Source organism: Coenobita brevimanus, chromosome 40 (genome assembly GCF_032717465.1).
Source record: "Coenobita brevimanus isolate Jiangsu-jjx chromosome 40, ASM3271746v2, whole genome shotgun sequence".
Classification (NCBI taxonomy): Eukaryota; Metazoa; Arthropoda; class Malacostraca; order Decapoda; family Coenobitidae; genus Coenobita; species Coenobita brevimanus.
The window spans coordinates 4,076,095-4,103,918 of record NC_136993.1 but is presented as its reverse complement, the minus strand read 5'-3'; the positions used below and the strand labels follow the sequence as shown (position 1 = coordinate 4,103,918).

The 27,824-nt window shown below is 42.0% G+C and overlaps 1 protein-coding gene across 1 annotated transcript; it reads left to right on the top strand.

Moving 5' to 3' along the window:
* Nucleotides 1-123: 123 nt before the first annotated feature.
* On the top strand, nt 124-27,824 carry LOC145397252 (dynein axonemal assembly factor 11-like). Its single transcript, XM_080270449.1, has 11 exons — nt 124-133; nt 2,938-3,105; nt 4,810-4,984; nt 6,650-6,751; nt 8,113-8,189; nt 12,952-13,030; nt 15,296-15,413; nt 16,115-16,239; nt 21,926-22,091; nt 25,893-26,251; nt 27,632-27,824. Exons 1-11 carry the CDS (start codon nt 124-126, stop codon nt 27,822-27,824), a joined length of 1,572 nt encoding a protein of 523 aa, XP_080126575.1.

Here is a 27,824-nt window from a genome sequence, read left to right as displayed (position 1 = left end):
AAAATAAGTCCTCTTTTTGAATGGATATAGTGACAATTATCTTATATATCTCTTTATTTATTTATTAACTTATCATTTATTCTCTTTTTACAGAAATATCATCTACGTTGGAGCTGAAGAAACATGGTTCGAAGTAAGTGTATTAATTGTATTTTTATTATATGGAGAGAGAGAGACAGACAGACAGACAGACAGACAGACAGACACAGAAAAAAGACAGACAGACAGACAAACGCAGAGAGAGAGAGAGAGAGAGAGAGTCATATTCCAAGTGGCTTTAGATATCCCTTAACACCTCTTCCTTAGCGGTTTACTCTGCACATAACACCTCAGTATCATCTTGTGTGTTACAGAGGCAAATTGACTCAGTATCAAATATACAGTACAAGATAATGTCATGGTGCAATAGGTAAAATAAGTCTCTAAAGAAAAGGGTGCTACGATGCTTCCTAGAACACAACCCGTAATGGCGAGAAATTGGCAGTATTTTAATTTTCGCTTCAAGGTGCAATATATAGAATAAGTCGCTAAGAAAATGGTGCTACGAGACCTTCTATGGCACCTACAACAGCCGGCAATGAAGGACTGACAATATTTTAATTTTCCCTTAACAAAGAAAAAAAAAAAAGCCTCCACTAAGCAGACTATGGCACTTATTCTTGTCGGGTATGGAGGTTCCCTAAAGCCTTTCTGTTAGCGATTTATTTTTAGATATGGCTGGTTAATATACTTTTGTACGTTATTTATGCATGGTGTGGCGATGTTTGAAGGATTTACATAACACACAATACGGTGGTAATATGTAATAAGCAAAATAAATCGCTTTGGTAAAGTTGTTAGGAAGCTTCCCTCACCGACGAGAATACGGATCTATGTTCTTCGATCGTTTATTTTTTTACCTCTCTCTCTCTCTCTCTCTCTCTCTCTCTCTCTCTCTCTCTGTACATACTCTCCAGTTTTATCTCTTCCTATATATCTATCCATCTATATTTATCTACCAATATCTATCTATCTATCTATCCATCAGTCTGTCTGTCTGTATCTACCAGTATCTATCTGTCTATCTATCTATCTATCTGTCTATCTTTCCAACTGTATATCTATCGCTGTTAACATCACGGAAAAACTACTGGATATAAATGTACCAAAGTTTCAGTAACCCCTGAAGACCCTTAGAAGATAAAGTGGTCAAATTTCTTCCGCCAGAGCAAAGGCGCAGCTGATAAAACACTGAAATCCCTAAATAACCCTTACCTGACCATTGACACGAGGTGGAAAACATTGTACAGTCGCCCCGGGAAGTGATGGCAGAGTCTCATGTTACTTCGGTCATTCTGAACTGCCAGATATAAGGTACAGTTCGTGCATTATTACTGACCACAAATTTCCGGATATTCTGCCATCACATTTTGGGGCGACTGTACCAAGACCATAATGCTGCACAGAAAAAGACCATTCATTTTGTACTAAGGTCTTGGCTTCGTATTCTTGCTGGTTAAAGAAGCTCCCTAACACCTCTTCCTACTCGACTTATTTTGCTCATTACATAAATCATTCTACTATCACCATACTCTTCGTAAATAAAGTACAGAATTCTATTAACCTGCCGTATTCAAAAACAAATAGCTAAGGAAGAGGTGCTAGGGAACCTCCTTAAATGACGAGAATACGGGTTTGGGTCGAGAGGTCAAGGTAAAAAATGGCCCAGTTTGACCCTGCATTTAAAACCTTGGCGGGGGTGTGAGCTCTCTGAGGCTCTACTCTCGTCAGGTACGGAGGCTTCCAAACACCTTTTTTTTTTTTTTTTTTACATATCTATCTATTGCCAAACGCCATAATCCCGTAAGAGGTGGCCATTTGACTCTGAGTTATTTGTTTTACAGTGAGGGGCACTAACCCTCCACCAACCCACTTGTTGACACGTAGGGAGCACGTATGGTTTGGTTATATGGTTACCACCCAGCGCTGTAAATGGTTTCTTGGCTTACAGGAAACCATTTGGCTTGTCACTCAATGTAAAGCCACCTGTCAAGGAAAGAAAAGCAATAAGAAGTGACAGGAAAGATGGGAGAAATAGGAAGAGAGGATGGCAGGCACAGAAAAAGAATGATAAAGGCTAAGGAAGAAGTAGGCAGCACTACATCAAGTGAGTGGATGATGGTCGCCAAAACCTACCACTATGACTGGTTAATATTCTCTGATACGTTATTTAAGCAGTGAGGCAATGTTGGAAGAATTTATATAACACAGAATAGAACAGTACGAGTAAAGTGTAATGCTCAAAGTAACTCGCTTAGGAAAAGGTGTTAGGAAGCTTCCTTTACCGACGAGAGTACGGGCAAGTGTTTTTGTTGCTCTGTCAAACTGCACAAGCAAGCTGTTCTGACCACTCTTAGTCCATCAGAAGTCCAGACCATAATAACGGAGATCTGGCAACACTGGTGAAGCATAATAACGGAGATCTAGCAACGCTGGAGGAGATTACAAACTGTTTATTATTCTATATAACTGTAGCGACAAAATATCCTCACATTTCTGTCTACCAGTAACTGTAGATATGGTAAGGTGGCGCGAAACATAATGAGAAAGATTTGACAGCACGGAGGAAAAAAACAGACATGTGGCAATAGTAAAGGAGTTTGCAGGGTATATTTGTCTTTACTACTCTGTCCAAGTGTAATAAAGTATCCTCAATATTATATCAGCCAGTAACCCTAGATCTGGTAGAGAGAGAGAGAGAGAGAGAGAGAGAGAGAGAGAGAGAAAACTGGGAAGACGAGGAGCTTACTGAAGGTGACGTGGCATGATCGTAGAACTTAAAAGAAACAACTAGACTTTTCCAATAGATAGATTAGATAGATATAGACAGATAGATAAATAAAGATAGATAGATAGAAAAATAGACTAAGAAACTATTTTCACTGTTCTTTCGATCAGTAACCCTAGATCTGGTAAGGAGACGCGCTGAACACAACGATGGAGAACTGTCAACACTGGAGGAGCTGTCTCTTCACCAGCAGGACATTGAGAGAATCGAACACCTTCATCGCTGGTGCCCAAGACTTCGTATATTGTATCTCCAGGGCAACCTTATACCGAAAATTGGTACGTGTTATTATTATTATTATTATTATTATTATTATTATTATTATTATTTTCTGAGGTCATTGTACGGGAGAATAATAATTCTAGGAATAAGAATAATGATACTGAAGTTGTACTAGGCTCATCTAAACAGGGTGGACTGCAGACCAAAGTTTCCCTTCATCTGCAGCCACCATCCTCCTTTCGGGGGATGAGGAGGGAGTTGAGGGATGTCTGTATTAACTGGGCAGCGAAGTTAACCAAATATATCGGTGCCACAGTGAGCATGCATCCTTCGCCAGAACCTATAGTGATATTATATAACATAATACAGTATATGAATAACATACAAGGAAATATTAACGTTTAAAATGTAACTATATCACTAAGGAAGAGGAGCTACAGATTCCCACATATTTATAGACAACACTTATAATCAGCACTACTATTGATGTTCACTCCATATGTATGTATGTATGTATGTAGGCTGCTGCGGTAGCCACGTGATTAGCGTTATTAACTATGCACCTGCAGACCCGTCAACACCAGGGTTCAAATCCTAGTGCAGGCAGCTGCTGGTAAAATAAGTACCAAATACTTCGTACAACACCAAAGGGGATAACTGTGGTAACCTGCTTGATACACTGGCCTTGTAGCCCAAGACAGTGGGTGAATATTATCTCTTACAGGCTCAAAGGCCGATGATACAGAGATAAGCAACACAGCGAAGCATCTCACGGCACCTTTATCCCATATTTACAGTATGTATGTGTGAAAATGTATGTGTGTATGTATGCATGTATGTGTGTGTGTGTGTGTGTGTGTGTGTGTGTGTGTGTGTGTGTGTGTGTGTGTGTGTGTGTGTGTGTGTGTGTGTGTGTGTGTGTGTGTGTGCGTGTGTGTGTGTGTGTGTGTGTGTGTGTAACGATGATCCGAACCTGACACGTTTTGATTGAAATATTACACAGGCAACCACTGGGAATCCAAAACTGACATTCAAAGTCTGGGCTACATTGATGTCCTCTGAGTGGATGTTTTTGGCCACTTGTGCACCTGTAATGGAATCGTCTGTGAAAAATAGCTGGAAGGAGGCGTAGCTTTGCAAACACACGTACTTTATATCGTGTGAGTGTGTGTGTGTGTGTGTGTGTGTGTGTGTGTGTGTGTGTGTGAGAGAGAGAGAGAGAGAGAGAGAGAGCAGACTGATGTTCTCTGAGGGCATATTTTGCCCACCTCACCTATGGCAGGACAAGTGCCATTGCAAACAGCCAGCAAATAGGCTTGGGAAAACCTTATGAGCCATACTATAGGTGGCACGGCAAACTCCTCAGCATCTCTCCCTTAGCGAATTACTTTGCATATTACACCTTAACATTGTCCTGTATGCTCTTTATGTTGTTCTGGTATCAACATGGTCTGCATCAGTAACATTCAAGACCATCAGACGTGGGTACATTCTTGGGGAATCTCAGTTTCAGAAGGAACAATATGACGGACGAAATAAAAATCATATTCATTATCAAACATTTCAACATCTCTTATTATCTTCAGTGAACTAAAATGAAATAATGCCAACTAATAAAATACAGCCGTTATATTTTCCCTTTATCCAATACAGTGTGTAGGTGCAATGTGAGAAAAAAAAGGAAAGGAACAAAAGACAAAAACAAAAATCTTATAATAAATCTCCAGAGTTATTCACAATACATTCCTATCCCTCAACAGAAAACCTGCGGCGGCTCCGAGATCTTGAGTACTTGAATTTGGCGCTAAACAACATAGAGTGTGTCACAGGGCTGGAGGGATGCCATGCGCTCCGAAAACTAGATCTTACAGCCAACTTCATCTCAGACATCACATCTCTTACATCACTCCAGGACCTGCCGAACCTTACACAGTTGTGAGTAGTCTCTCTCTCTCTCTCTCTCTCTCTCTCTCTCTCTCTCTCCTTTCCCAAGTTGTGTAAAATCATCTGGCCCTTAGCAAGATCGATGTATAAAAAAAAAAAAAAAAAAAAAAAAAACGCACTCCGATGGTATAGGTTTTGTAGTTTTTTCCTTGCTTTCACCAAACAGTTTTATTCAGCTTGAGAGATTTTTCCAGCTGGTTCGATCAGATGCAGCGTATGCTAACTCATTTCACTAACTGAGCTTCATCCTAACTCAAATACTATCGTATCGTTGCAGCTGTAATACCAGTACAGTGTGCTCTGTGAGCGAGTGACAAGCGAGCAAGCGCCATGTTATCACAATTTTCCTCTGATATATAGTTATAAGCGGAATCTCCAATATTTAACTGTCAGAGATGACAAAAAACACAGTGTTACGACGGAAAATATTTTTTTGTTTGATTCCCTAATTGAGGCATTCACCGATTGGAGCCGAACACTCCCAGGGAAAATCCAAAATTTCAAGGGGTTGCTACGCGTTTATGGGTGAGTATTTAGTTGACAACAAAATTTACTGAATGAATGTATCACATGCAGAAAGAATATCAACTCTACTTCGTATAGGACTTAAGTTATTAGTTTCTGCTAAGCGTGACGATCAAGTAGGGCTGGGCCGGATCGGACGTGGCCGGGCTGCTCATTTCCAAACTTTACTGAGAGTAAACATCGCTCGCTCGCTTGTAAAAATGAAAATATATATCGCCGGTTTGAAGGGGTTAACCTCACTTCTTAAGTCTGATCTTACAGCCAGCATTATTTTCTACATCAGTTCATTTCCATCACTCCTATACTTCCCTTCCATCACTCCTACACTTCATTCCCTTTAACTTGGCGTCCTTTTCTAGCTTATATCCCGTAGATCAGTGGCAGAATAAGACATATACTGCGGCAAAATGGGATTGGCTGTACCATTTCATTGGTATTATATACCTGTTATTATTTATTAGGTGGTGGATTGAGTGCGGAGCTATAATAAGGGTGGTGTGAGTTGGAGGCAGGGCAGCCTGATGACGGAGGACTGCATGACATGAAGGTGTTTTATCTGTGGCCACCCCGTCTCGGAAAAAGACGTCTGGCTGTAAAAAGATTCATTCATTCATTCGCCATCTATTCCAGTGTTGCCCCATGAGGAGCGTAGAAGCCCGGGGTTAGGCAAGTTGGTCCTGACATTTGAGATGAGAGTGACCAGCCTCCCTCATCCCTGAGTGGTATTACGTGAGCAATAAACTCCAACCAGCCCTTGGATATAAACCTGCACCGACTCAGTCCTATTGGAGCGCCGTAATTAACCATTAAATCACCAGGCGCCTTACTATGGTAATATGGTTACTACCCAGCGTAGTAAATGGTTCCTGGTGTACAGGAAACCATTTGGCTTGTCACTCAGTGCAGAGTCACCTGTGGACGGAAGGAAGAGGAAAGAATGAAGGAAAGAAACGCAGAAGAGAAAAGAGGAAAGAAGGACGGAAAAGAGGAAAGGGCAGACACCCGAGAGCAGTACTACAAGACTGAATAGTAAGCGCCTCCACCTACCACCACGTGTAGAAAGATTTATTTAAAAATAATAATTATGTATCGGTTATGTTAGATCAGTATATATTTAGTTATATCTTACAGGTACCTAACTGGCAACCCTTGTACCGACTACAGAGGGTACAGAAGCTGGGTGGTGTGTACCTTGAGTCAACTACAGGAGCTGGACGGGCAGGTAGTGACAAGGTACGCTTAATAAAATCACCTAGTGACAATAGAATATAAGAATTGTAAGGTACTAGTGCTGAAGAGGCTAACTGCTACGGGATGATGCTACCTGTGTTTATTCTCTCCGACAAGGAGAGTATGTTTTCACCCCTGTTTGAGTGGTAGTTTGTTTGTCTGTTAGCAGGATTACTCAAAAACTAAAAGAGAGATTTGGATCAAATTTGGTGGGTAGATAGTCTATGTCCCAGGGAACAATCGATTAACTTTTGGGACCGATCCGGATCGTATTACATATTCTGGATCCGGAAAACATTTTTTGCGAAACCCTAATCAGTGATGAGAAAACCTAACCCATCATGATGAGTGGTGAAATTACGTTACCCTTGTCGGAGAGATGCGCTCCACGAGTGTCCCTCTAGTTGCATCATGAATACCTAGGCTCCTTTCCTTGGCGGTTAAAGAAGCTACCTGACACCCCTTCCTTACTGAGTTATTTTTGGATAGGGCTGATTAATATCGGTTTGCACATTGTTTATACAGACTATGAAGATTATGGTGATATTAGATTAACTTAAGTAATATAGAATACGATAGTAAGGTGAAATAAGTAAAATAAATCGCTTAGAAAGTGGTGTTAAGGAGCTTCCTTCGCCGACAATAACACGAACCCTGGTCTCCATACTGCCTCCACCATGTTCTGATGGCTTTTAGTGCTTGACTCTGCCATCCTTAGATCTTCATACGTTTTATAACATACATTTTAATACTTGTTATATATCCTCTTACTGCCACCATTAGTCCATTGCATTTACCTTTACATTTTTCCACCTGGGGGGATACCTGTAGCCTCCATTCACACCTCCAGTCCCCGGCAGTTACTCTTAAGCTGAACAGTAGCGTCTGGAATTACCAAGAATTGAGATCGCTTTATATAAGTGGCTTTAAAAAATTCGCAACACCTCTTTCTTAGCTATTTATTCTGCATATTACATTCTAAAGTCCTCTGATATGTTACTGATGCAAACATATCGATATGAAAACGATATTATCACAAAGGGAAAGTGTTCAGGTATTATGTGAAGTAAATTATTTAGAGGTGTTACTAAGCCTGTCATACCACCTGCAATACCACCTTTAATACCAGAATACCAGGAAAGTGTTCAAGTATAATATATGAAGTAAATTATTCAGGAAGAGGTGTTACAAAGCCTGTCACACCACCTACAATACCACCCTTAATACCAGAATACCAGGAAATGTTCAGGTATAATATATGAAGTAAATTATTCAGGAAGAGGTGTTTGAAAGCCTGTCATACCACCTACAATACCACCTTTAATACCAGGATACGTAAAGGGACTGAACTCTTGTGTCCACAGATCTGAACGTCTCAGAGCACTGCAGGATCTCACTCTGGCTCACAAGTCACTTCTGGAGGACCAGGAGAAGGCTCTAGGTTAGTTTTGTGATGCAGTAGTAGTAGTAGTAGTAGCAGTAGTAGTAGTAGTAGTAGTAGTAGTGGCGGTGGTGGTGGTGGTGGTAGTAGTAGTATTTTACTGTTATTTTTAATCCAGCGAAGTTCAATGGTGTTATTTTCGGCAAGTCACCCGATACTGTTGTGAGAGATTCAATCTGTGCGAGTGTGTATCTTGTGTGTGTCTGTGTGTTTATTCCTTAATTCTTCCTAGGCTAATTGATGGATTTCAATGAAACTTCTCAGGTTAGTCCGTCTGGTTACTCCGAAGGTATTCAACTTTATACAATAATTGTTCTGAGAATTTTTCATTTGGTGAGAGGGGCATGATCCCCCTAAAAATCATGGTAGGTCAGTTATTGACCTACCATGATTTTTAAAGGGATCATGCCCTCCTCACCAACTGAAAAATTCTTAGAAATAGTGAAGAAAGGGAAGATATGGCTTTGATATCCTCTTAACGTTGTACAATGGACCCTCATCCTCAATGTGCTATTTGGGATGGGTGACACCCCAGCATTCCTGGGGGGGATCAGCCCAGTCCCAGAAAAAAAAAAATGATCAGTAATAGGGGAAAGTGCTGTTCCATCATCACTTCCCCCCTCTGACTTCCTCATGGCTGACATTGAAATTTCTTCAGTTGACGTATTTTCTGCCATCTCTGGCCCCAGTACTAACAAAGCAAATGGGCCTGATGGGGTTCCTCCTGTTGTCCTCAAGAACTGTGTTTCTGTGCTTACACCCTGCCTGGGTAAACTCTTTCTCCTTTGTCAACTTGGACCTTTCCTTCTTGCTGGAAGTTTGCTTTCCTTCAGTCTCTCTCAAAGAAGGGTGACCATTTCCAGCCGTGTAACTATCGCCCTGTTGCTCTAACATCCTTATTTCTAAAGTTGTTAAATCTGTTCTTAACTAAACAATTTTTATGCATCTTTCCTATCATAACTTTCTCTCCGATCGTCAGTACAGATTCCGTAAGGGTTTCTATCCTTCTACCTGTGCTTTCATCTCTAGGCTCCTTTCTGGCCGTTCTATAGCTGCTGTTGTAGACGGCCACCATTCTTCTCCTAGTGCTATCAATAGTGGTGTTCCTCAGGGCTCTGTCCTATCACCAGTTCTCTTCCTTTTATTCATCAATGACCTTCTAAGCTGTACATCTAACCCTATCCATTCATACGCTGATGACTTGATGACTCCATCCTTCACCTTTCCATTCGCTTCCCGCAGCGTCCATCTCAGCAGTTACTTCAACAGACAGGGGATGAAGCTATGGCACACTTAGTGTCTGACTCATAACTCTGATTGGGGTAAATGTAATCTTGTTTTTAATGCATCAAAAATCCAGTTATTATATATGTCGACTCAACAGAATCTACCTCAGGAGTATCCTCTAATTTTTAACAATATCCAAGTCAGTGCTGCATCATCTCATTCTCTCAGGATTTTTCTTGGAAAGATCATATTAACTCTCTTGTAAAATCTGCATCCAAGAGATTATGTGTGCTTAGCCGACTCCACGCCTTATTTACCCCTGCACAGTTGATGACCTTATACAAAAGTTATATTCGCCCCTATATAGAGTACAACTCTCGTGTAGGAAGGCTCCCCACATACAGCTCTTCTCAACAAGGTTGAGTCAGAGGCTTTTCGCCCCCGTAACTCTCCTCTTCCTGACGCCTTTCAGCCTCTGTCTCTTCGCCACACTGTTGCATCTTTATCTCTTTTCTGTCACTACTTCAATGGTTACTGCTTTCTGAACTGTCTGCTTGCATCCCTCCACACTACGGCAGGCGCCTAACACCCATCTGGCAACAGACTCTCATCCTTTTTCAGTCCAACTCCCTAATGCAAGAGTTAACCGTTACTCACAGTCCTTCATTTATGCAACAGGTCAGTTGTGTAACTGTCTTGCTCTGTCTGTATTTCCTGCTGCCTATGACCTCCAGTCTTTTAAACGCAGTGTGCCCAGCCATCTCATATGAAATGATTTTTTATTATCTTGTGTTTATTTTTTATTTTTTTCCCTGGAGGGAAAAATCTTGAGGGCTTCCAGCCCGCAATGGATTTCAACGAAATCCCTGAGGTCAGTTCGTCTAGTTTCTTGATAATGTCTTCCACTACCGTACATAAAGTTCTCCACCATTATATTTAGGGGGGATCAGCTCCCCTCCAAAACTTTTACGGGATATTAAATAGAGGAAGGAGGGCAGATATCGTTTTGATATTTTAGTACATGTACTCGTACAATTGGCTTCCATCCGCCAACTTCTACTACTACTACTCCTCCTACAGCTACTACTACTACTACTACTACTACTACTACTACTTCTACTACTACTACTACTACTACAACTACTACTACTAATTCTAATACTAATACTACGACTACTACTACTAATGTTCACTGAGTGTATCCTGGGATATCACTCCTTCACGTATATACCATCACTGCTATCATGTGGCTTTTACATGGGGATACCAGCTTCTTTTATGAAGCTTCGAAATATTTTTTGCAATTCTTTCAAATCACCATACATATTGCAGGCTTGGGCATGCTGTGGCTCAATCGGTAGGGAGGTGACCTGCGGTCCTACCGTACCCAGGTTCAAATCCCCGCTGGGGCAGGGCACAGTTTAAGGATTTGAATTGCATGTAAAGCAGATTTTACCGATCTACCAGAAGACCCGCCAACATGTCGTAAAAATACCCTCTCTAATACCAATACACCAGTCCTGTATGAGACAGCCCTAGCATGTATTCAATATGGACGGTGGGTGTTAGCGCCGAAGAGGTGACATGTAGAGGTGTATGATATGTAGGAGGACTACTGGGCCTTGGGAGCAGGCTGTGAAGCCTATGCCCAGAGTCGAGCACATAAAAAAAAAAAAAAATCCATGCTTTCCCGAATGCACAGGACGAAACTGCACATTTACTTTAGTAGTAATAGTAGTAGTAGTACTAGCACTAGTACTAGTAATAGTAATGTAGTAGCAGTAAAAAAGTTACAGTAGTAGTAGCCGTAAAAATATACCAGCAGCAGCAACAGAGGCGCAGTAGTTGAAGGAGCAGGAATAGGAGGAGGAAAAGGAGGATGAGGACGAGTAAGAGGAGGAGGAGGAGTAGAAGGAGGACGAATAAGAGGAGGAGGAGCAGTAGGAAGAGATGGCCGAGCTGGCTTCATAGCACCTGATCTTTAACGATGTATTTTACGTGTTAGTTAGTTTTACTAGTACAGTACTGAATTAACCTGTGTTAGTACAATAAATATATAAATCACATGGAAATAAATATCACCGTCAAACGTAACATGGTAAAGTACAGAAAATGTATGAAAAGGAATGGAAAAAATATATAAAACAAGGGAAACAGCCTCTGACAGATATCTTGAACATATAGTAAGTTGCACACACAAAAAATATGGAGGGCAGCATTACAATTATAGTACAGGTTTTTTCCTTGTTTTCCCCCTCAGTGTACATGCTGTCATTACCTCTCTCAAATCCGGTTAGATGTTTGTTGATGCGGGAGCGTCTCTTGCAGCTGCCCTGTCCATTTGTCTCTCATTAGTGTTTTTCGGACGCGAGGTGTTTCACTTCTATAGACTTTAGTGAAGTTATATCACACCACACCGACCCGTAACACACACCACAACACAGCACACCACACCACAACACGTCACACCACACGCCACATCACACACCACACCACAACACGCCACATCACACACCACACCACAACACGCCACACAACACACATTACATCACACCACACACCACACCAAATCGCCACACCACATCACACCACACCACACCACATCACACCACATCACACACAACACCACAACACACATTACATCACACCACACACCACACCAAATCGCCACACCACACCACAGCACGCATCATAGCACACCATGAACCACACTATACCACACTTCACACCGTACCACACCACACCAAACCACACACCACCACACACCACACCACACCACACACCACACCAACCCATACCAACACCACACTCCATCCCACCCCACCCCACCACACCACACCACACTCCATCCCACCCCACCTCACCACAGCACACCACACCCTACCACACCACACCACACCACACCACACCATACCACTAAACAAGTCATTAACCGAAGGGCACAAACCAAAGTGCTTCGCTGTTACCGAATCTTTACTCCATGTAATTTAACTTGGCCCAGATATTCGTCCTTTTGCAGCTTATTTCAACGTAGCTCAGTGGCAGAGAAAGACAATATTTCAGCACTGCATCCTATCCGTGGTACTTCTGCCTAACCGATTTATTCTGTCAATTACACCTCAATATTCTTTCCATTGAACCGCTTTGCAGGTTTCCTAACACCTCTTCTGTAGCGATTTATGCTGACAATATACTGTAGATACAAGGGAGTGTTAAGGCGTAAGATGTAAAAATATCGTTGAGGGTGGTATTACGGTGCGGTTAGGAAGGTTACAAACACCTCTTCCTTACCGATTTATTTTTTGTTCTGCTTCTTTACTATAATCTTTTGCTATTCATGCGATCTCTGTCAATATTAAAAAGATATAAGTAGCCAAAAAAAGGACACTGATGGGTAGTTTCCAAAATAAATCGCAATAGAAGAGGTGTTAGGGAGCTTCCTTAACCTACAAGAATACCAAGGCCACCAAAACCCAACCCTTAATCCAAAGCTTTCTTCTCTTTTCTTCTCTAATTCTGACTCTTATTTTTTCAGAGAAGAGAAAAAAGGAGAAAGCTGAATACCAAGACAGTGAGAGGGGGAGCAGCGAAGACGATGATGATGATGATGAAGAGTGAGTGTGTCTTCCCTTTCGTACCCTTAACTACAATGACCTGTGTTATTCTTGCCTTCTCCAGCTTTGCATAGACTTTTCAAACTGTAATTCAGCAGGGGAGCCGACCGGTTAAATAGGTGCCACCGCGTGAAGGCATCCCTCTCCGGTACCACAAAGCCTTACAAAAACAAACAAACCGACGCAGCAAAATTAATAATGCAAGTGTTGCGATGGAGACAAGACGATGTGAAGTGGTGGGGGGAAGAGTCAGTGAGGCGGCCAGCAGCTTACCAGGGCTCCTCCAGTTACTTTCCAAGATAGACGGATGTATGTATGTATGTATGTATGTATGTAGATGGACAGGTAGACGGATGTATATATTATGTATGTGTGTATAGATGGACAGGTAGACGGATGTATGTATGTATGTATGTATGTATGTATATAGATGGACAGGTAGACGGATGTATGTATGTATGTATGTATGTTTCAGGATTAGTGAAGGACAGGTGATCCGCAGGGCCGATGAGCACTACTTTCTGTCCTTGGTATGTGATCCGCCTCCATCCAGTGATGCAGGAGAGAGAGAGAGAGAGACAGACAGAGAGACACAGACAGACAGACAGACAGACGGACAGACGGACAGACAGACAGACAGACAGACAGTAGACAGAGACAGACAGACAGACAGACAGAGAGTTTGCGTACCTTGGTGTTGGAGTGACTGTGCTGTGGATGTAAAAGTTTGCCCCCGTGATGAAGGAAAGAGGCACAAAGAAACAGATGGAAACAAAGACTATATTCTTAGACCCGTATTCTCGTCGGTTGAGGAAGTTCCCTAACACCTCTTCCTTACCGATTTATGTTTGGATATGGCTGGTTAATATCCTTTTGTAAGCTGTTTACGAAGAGTAGGGCGATGTTGGAATAACTTATAAAACGAAGGACAGTAAGGTGTAATAAGCAAAATAAGTCACTTACGAAAAGGAGTTACGGAGCTTTCTTAACCTCTGAGACCATACTTAGCGGCATAGGAAGGCTCGTTGCACATCCTCCCTAGCGATTAATTTTGCACACAACACCTCAAGACCTTTTTAATGATTTGATGTAAGCAGTGTCGCACCAAAGTCATATAAACAACATACAAAATAATGCTGTGTGGAATGTACTCAGTGAATCACAAAGGAAGACCTGCCACAAAATATCCAGGTCAGTCAAGGCGGCTCTCCAACACCTCTTCTTTATCAGTTATATCAGTGTCTGCCGCCAGTAGGTCTTCTTGTAGTTTTTTTTTTTTTTTAATCAACAGACAACACTTGTACTCTGGTGTGTGGATGTTTTTTGTCTATTGTTGTTCCTTCCTCTGTTCATCATCTGTTAAGGAAAAAAAAGAAATCCCTGTTGCTATTAAGAGAGAGAGAGAGAGAAAGAGAGAGAGAGAATATCGGTAGCCTGAAAGGGGATACATACACGAAATATTCAGGATAAATCATTACAAGAGAGGTAAGAGAGAGCGAATGAGAGAGAGAATATTGGTAGCCTAAAAGGGAGTACAGACACGAAATTTTCAGGATAAATCATAACGGAAGTTGGACCATAATCATACCACAACACTGCCACTATAACACTGTTTTATGGGATGTTCCTTTACAAGTCAGGGCAAAGGTCCACAACATCACATCTTTTCTTCTACACCTGGTGATATAAACTGGGTACATTGGCAACTCAGCTTACACGTACCAATGAAACTAATCAACAAACGATTCCTTAATTTTCTCATGATTTAACAGCACAAAAAGGATGCGAAAAAATATGACAATTAGGATTTAGGTTGGTATTCTGGTGCTGTTGGGAAGCTTACCAACACCTCGACCATATCGGTTTATTTCTGAATCTGTTCCGTTACAATATGTGTTATTCATGCAATCTATGCCAATATTGAAAAGATGAAGCAAAAACAAGTATGTATGGAAAATAAAAAAAAAAATGAAACAAAATCAAGTATGTATGGAAACAAGTATGAAAAGATGATGAAACAAAAACAAGTATGTATGGAAAATGAAAGGATGATGAAACAAAAACAAGTATGTATGGAAAATAAAAGGATGATGAAACAAAAACAAGTATGTATGGAAAAAAGTATGTATGGAAACAAGTGTGAATAGATGATGAAACAAAAACAAGTATGTATGGAAAATAAATCACGAAGGAAGAGGTGCTAGGGAAATATCTTACCCGTGGACAATACAAGCCTTAGTATTAATATTTGTTACTCGGGTGTAGGTGGTGGAGAGGAGACAGCGAGCACACCCCAGAAACCAGGGTCGCTATGCATCGCCACATCGCCCGCAGACGCAGTAAACAAGACGCCAAGAGGAAGGACACAGCAGCCAAAAAGAAGGTATGAAGGTGTGACATTAATTAGGAAAGGAAATGCCACCAAAAATGAAGGTATGGAACAGATATTAATACTGATGCACTTCCTTAGTCAATAACGAGGTGACATAGACGTTAATATTGACGCACTTCCTTACATAAATACCGAGGTGACAAAGGAGACGTTCTTACTGACGTACCCTCCTTAAAATAAATAACGAGGTGGCATAGGAGACGTTAATATTAATGTACTTCCTTACAGTAAATAACAAGGACACTTCCCAGCACCTCTTTCTCAGTAAGTTTTTGCCTATTTCACCTTTACCTGCCTCTGTACCTTACTTTTTGACGAATGTACAGTACAGGTTGAGTCAGATAGTCTCCCCGGAACATAATAAAATCGTCTGAATATACGAAGAAGGGAGAGATATTCGTCCCTGATGTCAGAGGGTTAAAATGTTCTGATATATTTTTTGACGACTGTACAGCGTGTCAAAAATCTGGAAATATTAAAGACGGGGGAAATGGAAATCACAGAATATACTCTTATGTTGCGTGAATCCCTATGGTTCCATACATTTGCCTTTTCCTGTACCTGTGTTGCGTTGTGTTGCAAAATGGATAGGTGCTCCTTGCTACGTCCATGCTCAGTCTGTTGTGTTGTGTTGCAGGATGAATTGGTGCTCCTTGCTACGTCCATGCTCAGTCTCTTGCGTTGTGTTGCAGGATGGGCCAGTGCGTCTATTCAGCAAAGATGGTCGTCCTCTCAACGTCAACGCCGCCAAGCTGGACTTCACGCTGACCGAGGATGAGGACAACAACTGCTTCGTCCTTCAAGTCAATACATATAAGTGAGACGTTACTCTGTACTGCAAAGGTGTTTCCTACCCTGCATCACACCTTACCAAGTCTGCGTTACCGATTTATTTTACATATTGCATCTTTTTATAATGCTGTACATTTCTGAGGGTGGTGGAGAGGGGCTCCTTCACGTGATGGCACCGATATGGCTAAGTGATGAAGTTGCCTAGTTATATAAATGTGCCTCAACTCTCTCCATTTCCCTCAAATGGATGATGGTGATCCGCAGGAAGATGGCAGCTTCAGCATGCAATTCACTGGTTTCACATTCATATGAACTTGGGGTTGCTACTAACTACTACTGCTACTACTCCTACTACTACTACTACTACTACTAATACTAATACTACGACTACGACTACGACTACGACTACGACTACTTTGTTAATCACCTCCATTTCGTAATTATATTGTGAAGACCAAAATCAACTTTCATACTACAGTTCACCATTTGGAGTTGTAATGTGAAGGTTGACACTAACCCTCACTAACATTCAGTACGTTGGCCCCAAACACGCCAGCGACTGTGGTTACCAGCCATCTACTACTACTTTTATCACTTTTTTTTTACTTTAACATTACAGTGCTAATAAAGACATTAATCTACTGGAGTCGCTGGTTCATGCGGCTCTCAACCACAGTACCTTCGAAATCCTTACCCGCCAGAGAGACAGGCCTGAGGGCTGATGATCTTGTGTCCCTGAGGCATAGCAGTGCAGACTTCACGAGGGAGAATGACAGTCGAAATCTCATCCAGGCCATAACGGAACTCTGAGGTTGATGATTATTCTAAGAAAGAACCTCTGCAAGTCTCGAGTAGAATCTCCCTGCCTCTGGACCCATCCCACCTGATGTTGTGAGCACAAGGGGAGTGAATAGACTGTGGTCCACATGTTGGATCCTTTCTTGATAGTTTATTTTTTTCTTTTTTCTTGTTCATCCCTCTTCTGTGCAGCCTCGAGAGATAGTTCGCGGTGACATGCTGCCATAGGATCAAATATCATAATGTCGAAGAAAGCTCTCTGCGCACGTTTCCTGAAACCTCAAGCACTGACATCAGTTCTTGCATAATTTGATGTGTTTGCTGTTCTGTGGATGAAGTGCTCACAGTCTAGAGGTGGCAGAGGTGGCTCTATGGTGACATCATGGCATATTTCCTGTAGCATTTTCTCGGTGAGGTCACGTACTTCATCATGTCGAATGCACACAATGCTTCCCTTCTTGCAAACCATTGCATGGTTTGCATCAAAGACAGTGCCACAGGCACAGTGGTGAGGAAGTTTCTCTGTTGGCCACCCATATCTCATGGCTATGGTGTCAATAAATTCTTGTTTGTTGAAGTGGAAGCCTTTTGCCTTGAGAGGCAAGGTTGTCAGCCAATTCGACGACCAAATCTTCTGTGTCATTTCAACTCTTCTACACTGGTCTGATGGAAGATGTTCGGTTATGTGCTGCAGCTGGTCCTTTTGTCTTGGTTCATTCTGCTTGCTCATTTGTGTCTGTATATCTTTCTGCGGTTGTTGGTGGATTTTACCTGTCTCATCCCGGGCACAAATCTTTTGTGAGAGGGATTCGGTGAGCCTGAGCGAATATTTATGTTCATTGCCTAACATGGCTGCTGGATTTGTAATGCCAATGCCTCCCATCCTGGGCGGAAGTGATAGGAGATCCTCTCTTCTGGTGTGGGGATGTGGCCATTGGTCAGTGATGGGAGGAATGAATCCCTGATAGCATCCTCCAGTGGTTGCAGCAGCAACTCGATGTCTGGTATGTCCGCATCACGAAGGTCCAGTTGTGCTTTACACCATACATAAATACGTTGTATGCTGCATGGGGTTCTGTTTTTTGCGTGGCTGGATAGTAAATGAATTTCTTCTACCCATGTCTTTACGTTATCACTCACATATTGGTCCTTGAATTCCTTAGTTCCAATCACAGCACCTAGATGCCTCTGACCTTCCTTTGTCACCATCATCTTTGTATCTTTGAAGGCTTCCTGTGCATCTTGATAGTAAGCTCGTTTCACGATCAAGATGGAATTACTTGCATTAGGGTAGTAACCTATTTCAGGTCCATAAGATGTTACAAGGTCCCACCATTTCCTCACAATCTCCACCTTGCCAGCCCCTGTGAGATCATCTGCATAGGCTACTTGTTTTACATTGGTGACCTCGTATTACTGCTACTGCTACTAGTACTACTATTACCATTACTACCACTACTACTACTACTACTACTACTACTACTACTACTACTACTACTGTCGTTCCCTACACTCCCTCAGAAGTCATTTACATGTTTCACACTCCCCTTTAATGAGCACGATATGTGACTGCTATATATCTAGATAGGTGGCGTGAGAACAACAGGAGTAGGGAGTGTGGCGACAAGTCCAGAGAAAATCTGTAACATCAGAATTAGGACAGTGTGACACTGTGTATCGCTTTCTGTTCCAGTTCCCTCCCGGACTGCGATAAATAGAAAAAAAAATGAAAAAAGAAAAAACTGTTCCACACACTGAGATTCCAAAACATAGGTACTTTTTCTACTTTGTTATTACCACCTTAGTACAAGACAAATACATTACTTTAGCAACACAAATGGAAACAAGTCACTCATTACACAGAGGTTTAACTCAGTTGCATATACTTACCAACCCTTAATGTATCATAATGACTCATGAGTATCTTATGTTTACCTAAGTTCTTACTCACTACAAGAATACACACTATGATCATCCTCACGACCAGGGACTACCTTTAACTATTGCTGGATATAGAGCGGAAGTTAACTGACGTTTTTACTTTAAGCATGTGAAATTCCCATACCTTGTACACTCACAATCTCCGCATCTTAGCTGCTTCCACTCACCGGATTCCATTTGCTGTTTCTATTTTCCAGTCCTTAATTGCTCCCTCAGTAGCGTAAAGGCCTTGGGGGGGGGGGGAGAGGGTACTCAGTCCTGCTTTATCTAACATCTCTTTATATTGTTGTCACAGTACAGTACCTCATTCCTCCGCCTTCCACTATCATTTCCTCAAACACTGGTACAGGTAATGGGATTATCTCCACTGTTTTTCAAGATGCCGGTTTTACCCAGTACTGGCACCACCCCACTGCCGCCAAACCTCTAGCACTCCACCTCGCTCACGTCCTCACCCTCACATTCGTCACTCAATGTGTTGCATGCATTACCACACCTCACACACGCTTGCTTATGCACAAGTTTCCATCCTTCAGCTTTCCTCTTATCTATCTTCTCAAGCAACTCCTCTACTAACTCTCTTATCTCAACCTTTTCTTGCCTGATAGTTCGTATCCCTGGCTTTAATCCAAGAAATTCCTTTAAAACACGGCAGCTTTTCTCAGAGCTGGCAGTGGAAACACTCATCACAGATGAGGAAGCCATCCCACACACTAGGCTACACACAAGGTAAAACTCACACACTAGACTTCAACACAAGGTAAAAATCTCATTAAACAGTAGCTTATAACACTCTGAAACAATCACCACAGTACACACTAGAACACACTCTGGTACACAAGAAAACACTAACTACACCATTTATAATGCAGGTCACTACACTTACTACTAGTAATGCAATTCTCACAACAGACGGGAGTGAGTCACTAAACAACTCAGCAGAACCCAGGAGGTGCGTCTGAACTGAGCCACCTCAAAGCTGAATTTCTTTTTCCTTGTTGTAACTCGAACCCATTCACAAAGTTCAGTCTACATCGGATAAAAATTGTTCAAGATAACTTGCCATGTGACATAGACCTTTGACCTAAGCCAACCTCTTTGGTGATACTCAACTCATCCGCCAAGTATGATCCAGATATGATCAAAACTTTTAGTTATTTTGTTCACACACACACACACACACACACACACACACACACACGGGTCAAACTTCGCTATTGCCGTGTGTCCTTGACCTTTGACTGATTGTTGGCTCAGAACTAAACCCCTTGCTTCTTGCCTCACCCTTAATACTTCCACCAAGTTTGAATCATGTCAAATTAAAACTTTGAACTTACCTTGTCCTGTGAACTTGGACTTTGACCTTGTGACTCTGTTCTCAAAGCCGAATTCTTCTATTCTTATCCCTCCGCAAAGTTTGGTCTAAATCAGTTTTTAAAATCGGTTTGAAAATCTTTATGCTGATCATGTTGTGTGACCATGACCTATGTCCTATTGTTCTTTTTCTCTTTGCTGACCCTTAACCCTTCCACCAAGTTACGGTAAAATCAGATCAAAACAATGTGAGTGATTTCGGTCACACACACACACACACACACACACACACGGGTCTAACTTTGGCCTGGCCCTGTGACCCGGCCTGTGACTAATTGTTCTCAAAATTGAATCACTTCCTTCTTGCCTTACCCTCAACCCTTCCCCCAAGTTTGGTCAAAAATACATAAAATCGGCTGAAGATGATTTTGCAAGATGGGCGTTTGACCCAGCTCTGTGCCCCTGACTTTTGACCCATAGTTGTCAGTGGTTATAAAAACTTAATGTAAACTCTCTCTCTCTCTCTCTCTCTCTCTCTCTCTCTCTCTCTCTCTCTCTCTCTCTCTCTCTCTCTCTCTCTCTCTCTCTCTCTCTCAATTACATCTGAACATCGTCTTGTCTGTCACTAATACCACTTATTTGGTAATGGAATTCTAGAAAATAACAAAGAAAAGAATAATATGAAGGAGCAAGTAAAATAAATCGCTACGGAAAAGACACTGAGAATAGGACTGATGATAATCTTTTTCAGATGTTGGACAGGGGATGGTATTCTCGTAGACTAAGGAGGCTCCCTAACACCTCTTCCTAGGCGATTTACTCTGCTTATTACATCACACTTTCCTCCCCTGTGTTGTGTAAGTCCTTCCAATACCGTCATACGCAGCACAGATTACGTACAAAAGAATATTAAACAGCCATATCCAGAAACAAATCGCTAAGGAAGAGGTGTTAAGGAGCCTCCATACCCGAGTAGAATACGGGCCCTGGACTCCTTCACGTGGTGGCATGAATGTAACAGGGTAGATCCGCTGCCTGGTTACACAGACGTCCCCCAACCCGTCTCAGTCTACGAAAGAAGGATAGTTCACAGCCAGATAGCAACAAAACAATACAACAAAAGCAACAACTACTACTACTGCTACTGCTACTACTACTACTACTGCTACTACTATTACTACTGCTACTACTACTACTACTACTACTACTACCACCACCACCACTACTACTACTACTACTACTGCTAGTATTACTGCTACTACTACCACTATTACTACTACTGCCACCACCATTACTACTACTGCTACTACTACCACTATTACTACTACTACCACCACCACTACTACTACTGCTATTACTACTACTACTACTACGACTACTACTACTACTACTACTACCACAACTACCACCACCACCACCACCACCACCACCACCACCACCACTACTACTACTACTACTACCACTACTACTACCACCACTACTACTACTACTACTACCACCACCACCACCACCACCACCACCACTACTACTACTACTACTACTACTACCACCACCTCCACTACTACTACTACTACTACTACTACTACTACTACTGCTACTATTACCACTACTATCACAACTACTACTACCACTACTACTACAAACCCTTCCCGGCACAGGCACTTGGACGCATCGTTGGTGACGTGCGAGGTGGAGCCGCAGTACGTGCGGGTGGGGGTGAGAGGCAAGGTGCTGCAGTTGGTGTTGTTTGAGGAGGTCAGGTCAGATCAGGCCACCGCTAAGAGATCACAGCTCACCGGACAGCTTGTTGTTACCATGCCAAAGGTTAGGTCATATTAGGTTAATGAAGGAGATTAGGTTACATGAGGTTGGAAGTTAGGCTGGGTTAGGTTAGGTTAGTTGTAAGTTTAGCTAGGTTAGGTTAGGTTACATCATGTTAGGTTAAGTTAGAGTACTGTAGGATAGGTTAAGTTAGGTTTGATTGGATTTAAATGGATTATGTTAGAAAGTATGGATCAGTTGGTTCAAGGATTGTGTGGCTAAGCTTGAACGTGGGAATACAAACGTGGGCGATTGTATGTGTGTATGCGCCAATGCAAGATAGTACAAGCAAAGTGAAAGAAGAATTCTGGGCAAATGTGGAAGCATGCATGGAAAAGTTTGAGAGGAATGAGGGAGCCTTTTTGCCTAGAGATATGAATGGAAATGTAGGGAATGTGAAGGTCGATGGAGTAGTCGGTGAGTGGGGTGTGCCTGCAGAAGTGGATGAGAATGGCAATGCCCTAGTGGACGTTTGTGCCGGGAGGGGGTTGGTGATAGCTAATGCCCTCTCAGGCACAAAATGATCCACAGGTATATGTGGCGAGTGATGAGAAGGGTGGGTGGTGAACTCAATGAATGGAAGGCAATGATTGATTATGTGTATTTAGATGACAGAATGAGGTGTGTAATGGATGCAAGAGCATACAGAGGTTGGGCGAGTGGACTTTCTGACCACCAACTGGTCGTGGTGAAAGTCAGGGTTCAAGTGCAATGTAGGAATAAAAGGCGGGAAGGACAGGAGGAGGTAGCCCATATAAGGAGGGTAGAAAGGTTGCAAGAGGATAGAAAAAAAGGCAGAATATAAGAGAAGTGTGGAGGAGAAATTGAATAATCATGATTTGAAGCAGATGGGGAAGGTGGAAAGTGTGTGCAAGATATTCAAAGAAGAAATTTGTGCAGCATGTGAGGTGGTATGTGAGGTGACGAGATAACGAGGAGTGCAAGGAACACCATGGTGGAATGAGGAGCTGTGACCGGCTGTGGCGCAAAAGAAGAAAGCATAGAGTGAGTGGATGTGAAGCAGATACTTGGAGGAAGTTGAGAGATGGAAGAGCAGTTTTATGTAGAGAGGAAGAGAGAGGTGAAAAGATTAGTATGAGAGAAAGTAAAAAGAGAGTGGAGAAGGAATTTGGAAGGAATTTGAGTGTAAAGTGGAGCGAATGTAAGAAAATGTTCTGGAAGGAGGTAAAAAGAGTTAGACAGGGTGATATAGACGTTAGTAGTGGAGTTAAAGATGAAAATGGTAGATTAATGGAGAAGGGACAAAAAGTGAGCAGATGGAGTGAACATTTTAAGGAACTGTTAAACATAGAGAATGAAAGTAATGCGAGTGTATGTGGCTGGGGAATGGCTGGGAGAAAGAGGATGGTGAGAAAAGAGGAAGAGATCAGTAAGATGGAAGTAATGGAAGCAATGAAAAAGTAAAAATGGGGAAAGACCCTGTAATTGATGGAGTGTGTGGTGAAATTCTGATACATGCGTGGGAGATAATAGTAGAATGGATATGGAGGATTTGTAGATTGGCCTGGGAGGAGGGTAGTGTCCCGGGGGATTGGAAGTCAGGTATAATTATTTCCCTGTACAAAGGAAAAAAGGAAAACGAAGTGTGTGGTAACCATAAGGGCACTTGTCTTCTTCCTGCAATAGGTAAAATATGTGGCAGGAAACTTACCGACAGAGCTGGAGAAATAACAGAGGAATTAGTTGGAGGAGAACAGAGAGGCCTTAGGAAGGGAAGAGGTTGTGTAGATCAGATATTCATCTTTAGGTCTTTAGTGGAAAAGTTTCTAGAGAAGGGAAGGACGTTGCATGTGGCCTTCATGGATTTGCAGAAAGCATATGACAAAGTGGATAGACAAGAAATGAGGAGAGTATTAAGAATATATGAAGTCAATGGGAAGTTGATGAATGCCGTGAAGAGTATGTATGAAGGCGCTAAGAGGGCAGTCCGTGTGGATAGTGAACTGAGTGAATTTTTCTATCCGAATGTTGGATTCAAACGTGGATGTGTCATGTCTCCATGGTTGTTCAGTCTCTATATGGATGGGTTTATAAAAGAGATAAAAGGTTGAGCAGTGGTTGTTGGAGCAGCCCTAATGAGAGAGGGCAGCGTTTAGAAACTTCCTGTATTGTTGTTTGCAGAGAATACTGTATTGTTAAGTGAAGACGAAGTGGAACTGCAAGGCTTGGTGAATGAGTTTGGAAGAATGTGTAAGAAACGGAATCTAAAGGTGATTGTAGGGAAGAGGAAAGTTATGGTCTACGAGAGAAATGAAGTCACTGAATGTAGAGTAAGGTTGGATGATGTGGAAATGTAAAATGTGAGTGCATTTAAGTACGTGGGTAGTGTGATGACTAAGGATGAAAGTTTGAAGGATGAAGTGCTTGAAAGGGTGCAACAAGAAAGAAAGGTTGCTGGTTCTTTGAAATCAGTGATAAGAAATAGAGAGGTGAGCATGGAAGTAAGAAAGTTGGTGCATGACAGTATTGTGATACCAACTCTAACGTATGGACGTGAACCTCGGAACTTGTTGGAAGGGCATAAGCCAAGAGTGAAGGCAGAGGAAATGAGTTATTTGAGAGGAGCATGTGGGGTCACATGGAGAGACAGACTGACAAATGGGGAAGTGAAGGGGCATTGTGGTGTGAATATGGATGTTTTAGAAAATGTTTGGAGAAATACACTGAGGTGGTTTGGCCATGTGGAGAGAAAGAGAGAGAGAGAGAGAGAGAGAGAGAGAGACTAACGAGGAAAATGTATGTAGGTGAGGTGGAGGGGGGGGGAGGGTGGCGGAGTCGAGGATGAGATGGAGCGATTGAATGGAGATGTATATGAGAGAGGGGGATGTGAGCTGGGGGGAGGGCGGTGAAATGGCGTGGGACAGGGCGACATGGAGGCTATTTGTTTGTGGCCACCCCTTCCGGGATTAAGGCGTCTGACAACAGATAGATGTTAGATTCGGTTATTGCAGGTTGGATTAGATTAGATTGGGTTGGATTAAGTTGGGTTTGATTAGGCTAGCTTAGGTTAGGCTAGGTTAGGTTTAGTTAGATTGGGCTGTTTGGGTTAGGTTAGATTGGGTTGACTTATGTGGTTGGGCTGGGTTAGGTTAGGTTACTCAAAGATTGGCTGGGTCAGGTCAGAGGATGTCAGGTATGTTGCATTATCTGTGTGTATATCTTGCATTACATGTCCGTATATATTGCGTGAATTGCATATTTACAGAATATTATTGTGGTTTGGTAAAGAGAATGTAGAAAATTACAAAAGATTAGTGAAAGGTGCTGAAGTGAAGAACTGGAAACTCCCTTGTATTGGCAATTATTTATTCATTAATTATTTTATTTTATTTGCATTCATTTACGTTGCAGAGAAAGATGTCACACACTTGCTATGAAACAATAGTTGGAAAAATCTCTCTCCTCTGTCCCTTTACCCTTCACTTTGGCATCAGCTACATCATCTGACTTATAATTCCTGTACATCAGAATTATTCACTTGTCTCATTACCGTCCTAAAAGAAGTAAAATCCTTCATTGCTCTTGATCTCACTGCGCAAAAACATGAGAAATAATTAAGCTGTTTCGTTTACTGACCCACGGCAAAGTCCATTTTCATTCACATGGAGTAATTTTCCCCATTTGACAACTCCTGCTGTACACGTAATAGTTACAACGAACGTACAACAGTGCCACTCATAACAAGCAACACCTTTACCTCGTCAAGGCTTGTATCACCACTCAGATGGAGACAACACGTCCACGCTTATTGCAGGGAACTAATGTATTTCCTTAACCTTACAGCTGGCACCACCACCCAAATGGAGGCAAAACACGTCAGTACCGCAGAAGATTACACCCGTCACCACCTCCACACCTGTCAACAACACACCTGTCACCACCACCACATCCACACCTGCCAACAACACACCTGTCACCACCACCACATCCACATCTCTCAACAACAACACAACTGTCAACATCACCAACAGCACATCTGTCAAAAGCAAACCTTTCAGTAACACATCTTCCAACAGCAACACACCTGTCAACGACAGCAACACTACATCCATCACCAACACACCTGCCAACACCACACCTGCTAACATCGCAACTACCAGATGGGACTCAGCACAAGAAAATGACCCAGAAGACAATAAGAGGTAAGGCTAAAAGTGCTTCAGGTGGTGGCGGGGTTAGGTGACGACTCCAAGTGACAGACCGTACCTCTCCTTTACCGATCTCTTTGGCCTACAGCATCGTAATATTCTCTCCTTTGTTATATCGTCTGAACACAACGTAATGTTATCTCCTTTGTCATATCTTTTAAATACAACATTATATTCTTTCTCCTTTGTTATTCATATCGTTTAAACATCGATACAGTTTTGATTAATAGCTACAAGTGGATTCTAAGGAGCTGTGAGCAAAATAAGTCGCTAGAAAGATGTGCTAGGAACCTGCCATGTTTTCTGAAATACTGCCCTCAATGTTTTATAGATTTTTATAGATATTGTACCGTTTCTTGGGTCCGTATTCCTTTTGGTCATGAAAGCTCCCTAACGCCTTTTCCTAAGTCATTTATTCTGCTTATTACACCCTATTGTCCTAATCTGTTGTCTAAATCCTTCAGACATCGCCATCCTGTGCATAAATAACACACAATAGAATATTAACTAGTCATATCCAAAAATGAATCGCTAAGGAAGAGGTGCTAGGGAGCCTTCTTACCCTGCTACAATACAAGATTTATTTTGCCTATTACTCGTTACCATTCCCTCGTACGTTATTTTTATCATTAATGTGTATGCTGAGCTGTCCAGAGAATAAATCTCTGAGGAAAAGGCGTTAAGAATTTTCCGGATCGACTAGAAATGTCTCTTGATTGCAGGGTGTAATCACTGGGTCATGATGATGATGATGATGATGATGAAGAATGTTGATAAGGTTGGCAATGATGATGATAATGTTGATGATGATGGTGAAGTTGTTGCTGTTGATGATGATGATGATGATGATGATGATGATGTGATGATGATGATGATGATGATGATGAATGACAATGATGTTGGCATTGATGATGATGATGATAATGATGGTGATGATGATGATGGCAGTGATGATGATGATGATGATGATGATAATGATGATGGTGATGATGATGATGATGATGATGATGATGATAATGATGATGGTGATGATGATGAATGTTGATAATGTTGGCAGTGATGATGATGATGATGATGATAATGATGGTGAAGATGATGATGATGTTGATGATGAATGTTTACAATGTTGGTAATGATGATGATGATGATGAATGTTGATAATGTTGGCAATGATGTTTATAATACTAGCTGGTGACGACGGTGAAGTTGTTAATGATGATGATGATGATGGTGATGATGATGATGATGATAGTGAAGATGATGATGATGATGATGATGACGATGATGTTGAAGATGATAAATGTTGATAATATTGGAAATGATGTTTATAATACTAGATGATGATGATGATGATGATGATGATGTACTTTGCAGGAGTGGGCAGTACTTGGAGGTGTGTGAGGTGGGTAAAACTGACTACACCAACATCGTCAACAACACGACACTCCCATCACAGGCTCAGGGAAGGGACCAACTAGCCTATACCACCCACCACCCCCACCTTCCCCCAGACAGACCCAACTCGCCAGGGTTTGTTGACGATTGTGAAGTGCCGCCCTTGGAGTAG

Bases quoted from the DNA above. Each gene is read 5' to 3' on its own strand.
- LOC145397252 (XM_080270449.1), top strand. The intron at 13,031-15,295 runs GTGAGTGTGTCT...ACTCGGGTGTAG, and splicing joins GATGATGATGATGATGAAGA to GTGGTGGAGAGGAGACAGCG. The intron at 15,414-16,114 runs GTATGAAGGTGT...GTTGTGTTGCAG, and splicing joins ACACAGCAGCCAAAAAGAAG to GATGGGCCAGTGCGTCTATT.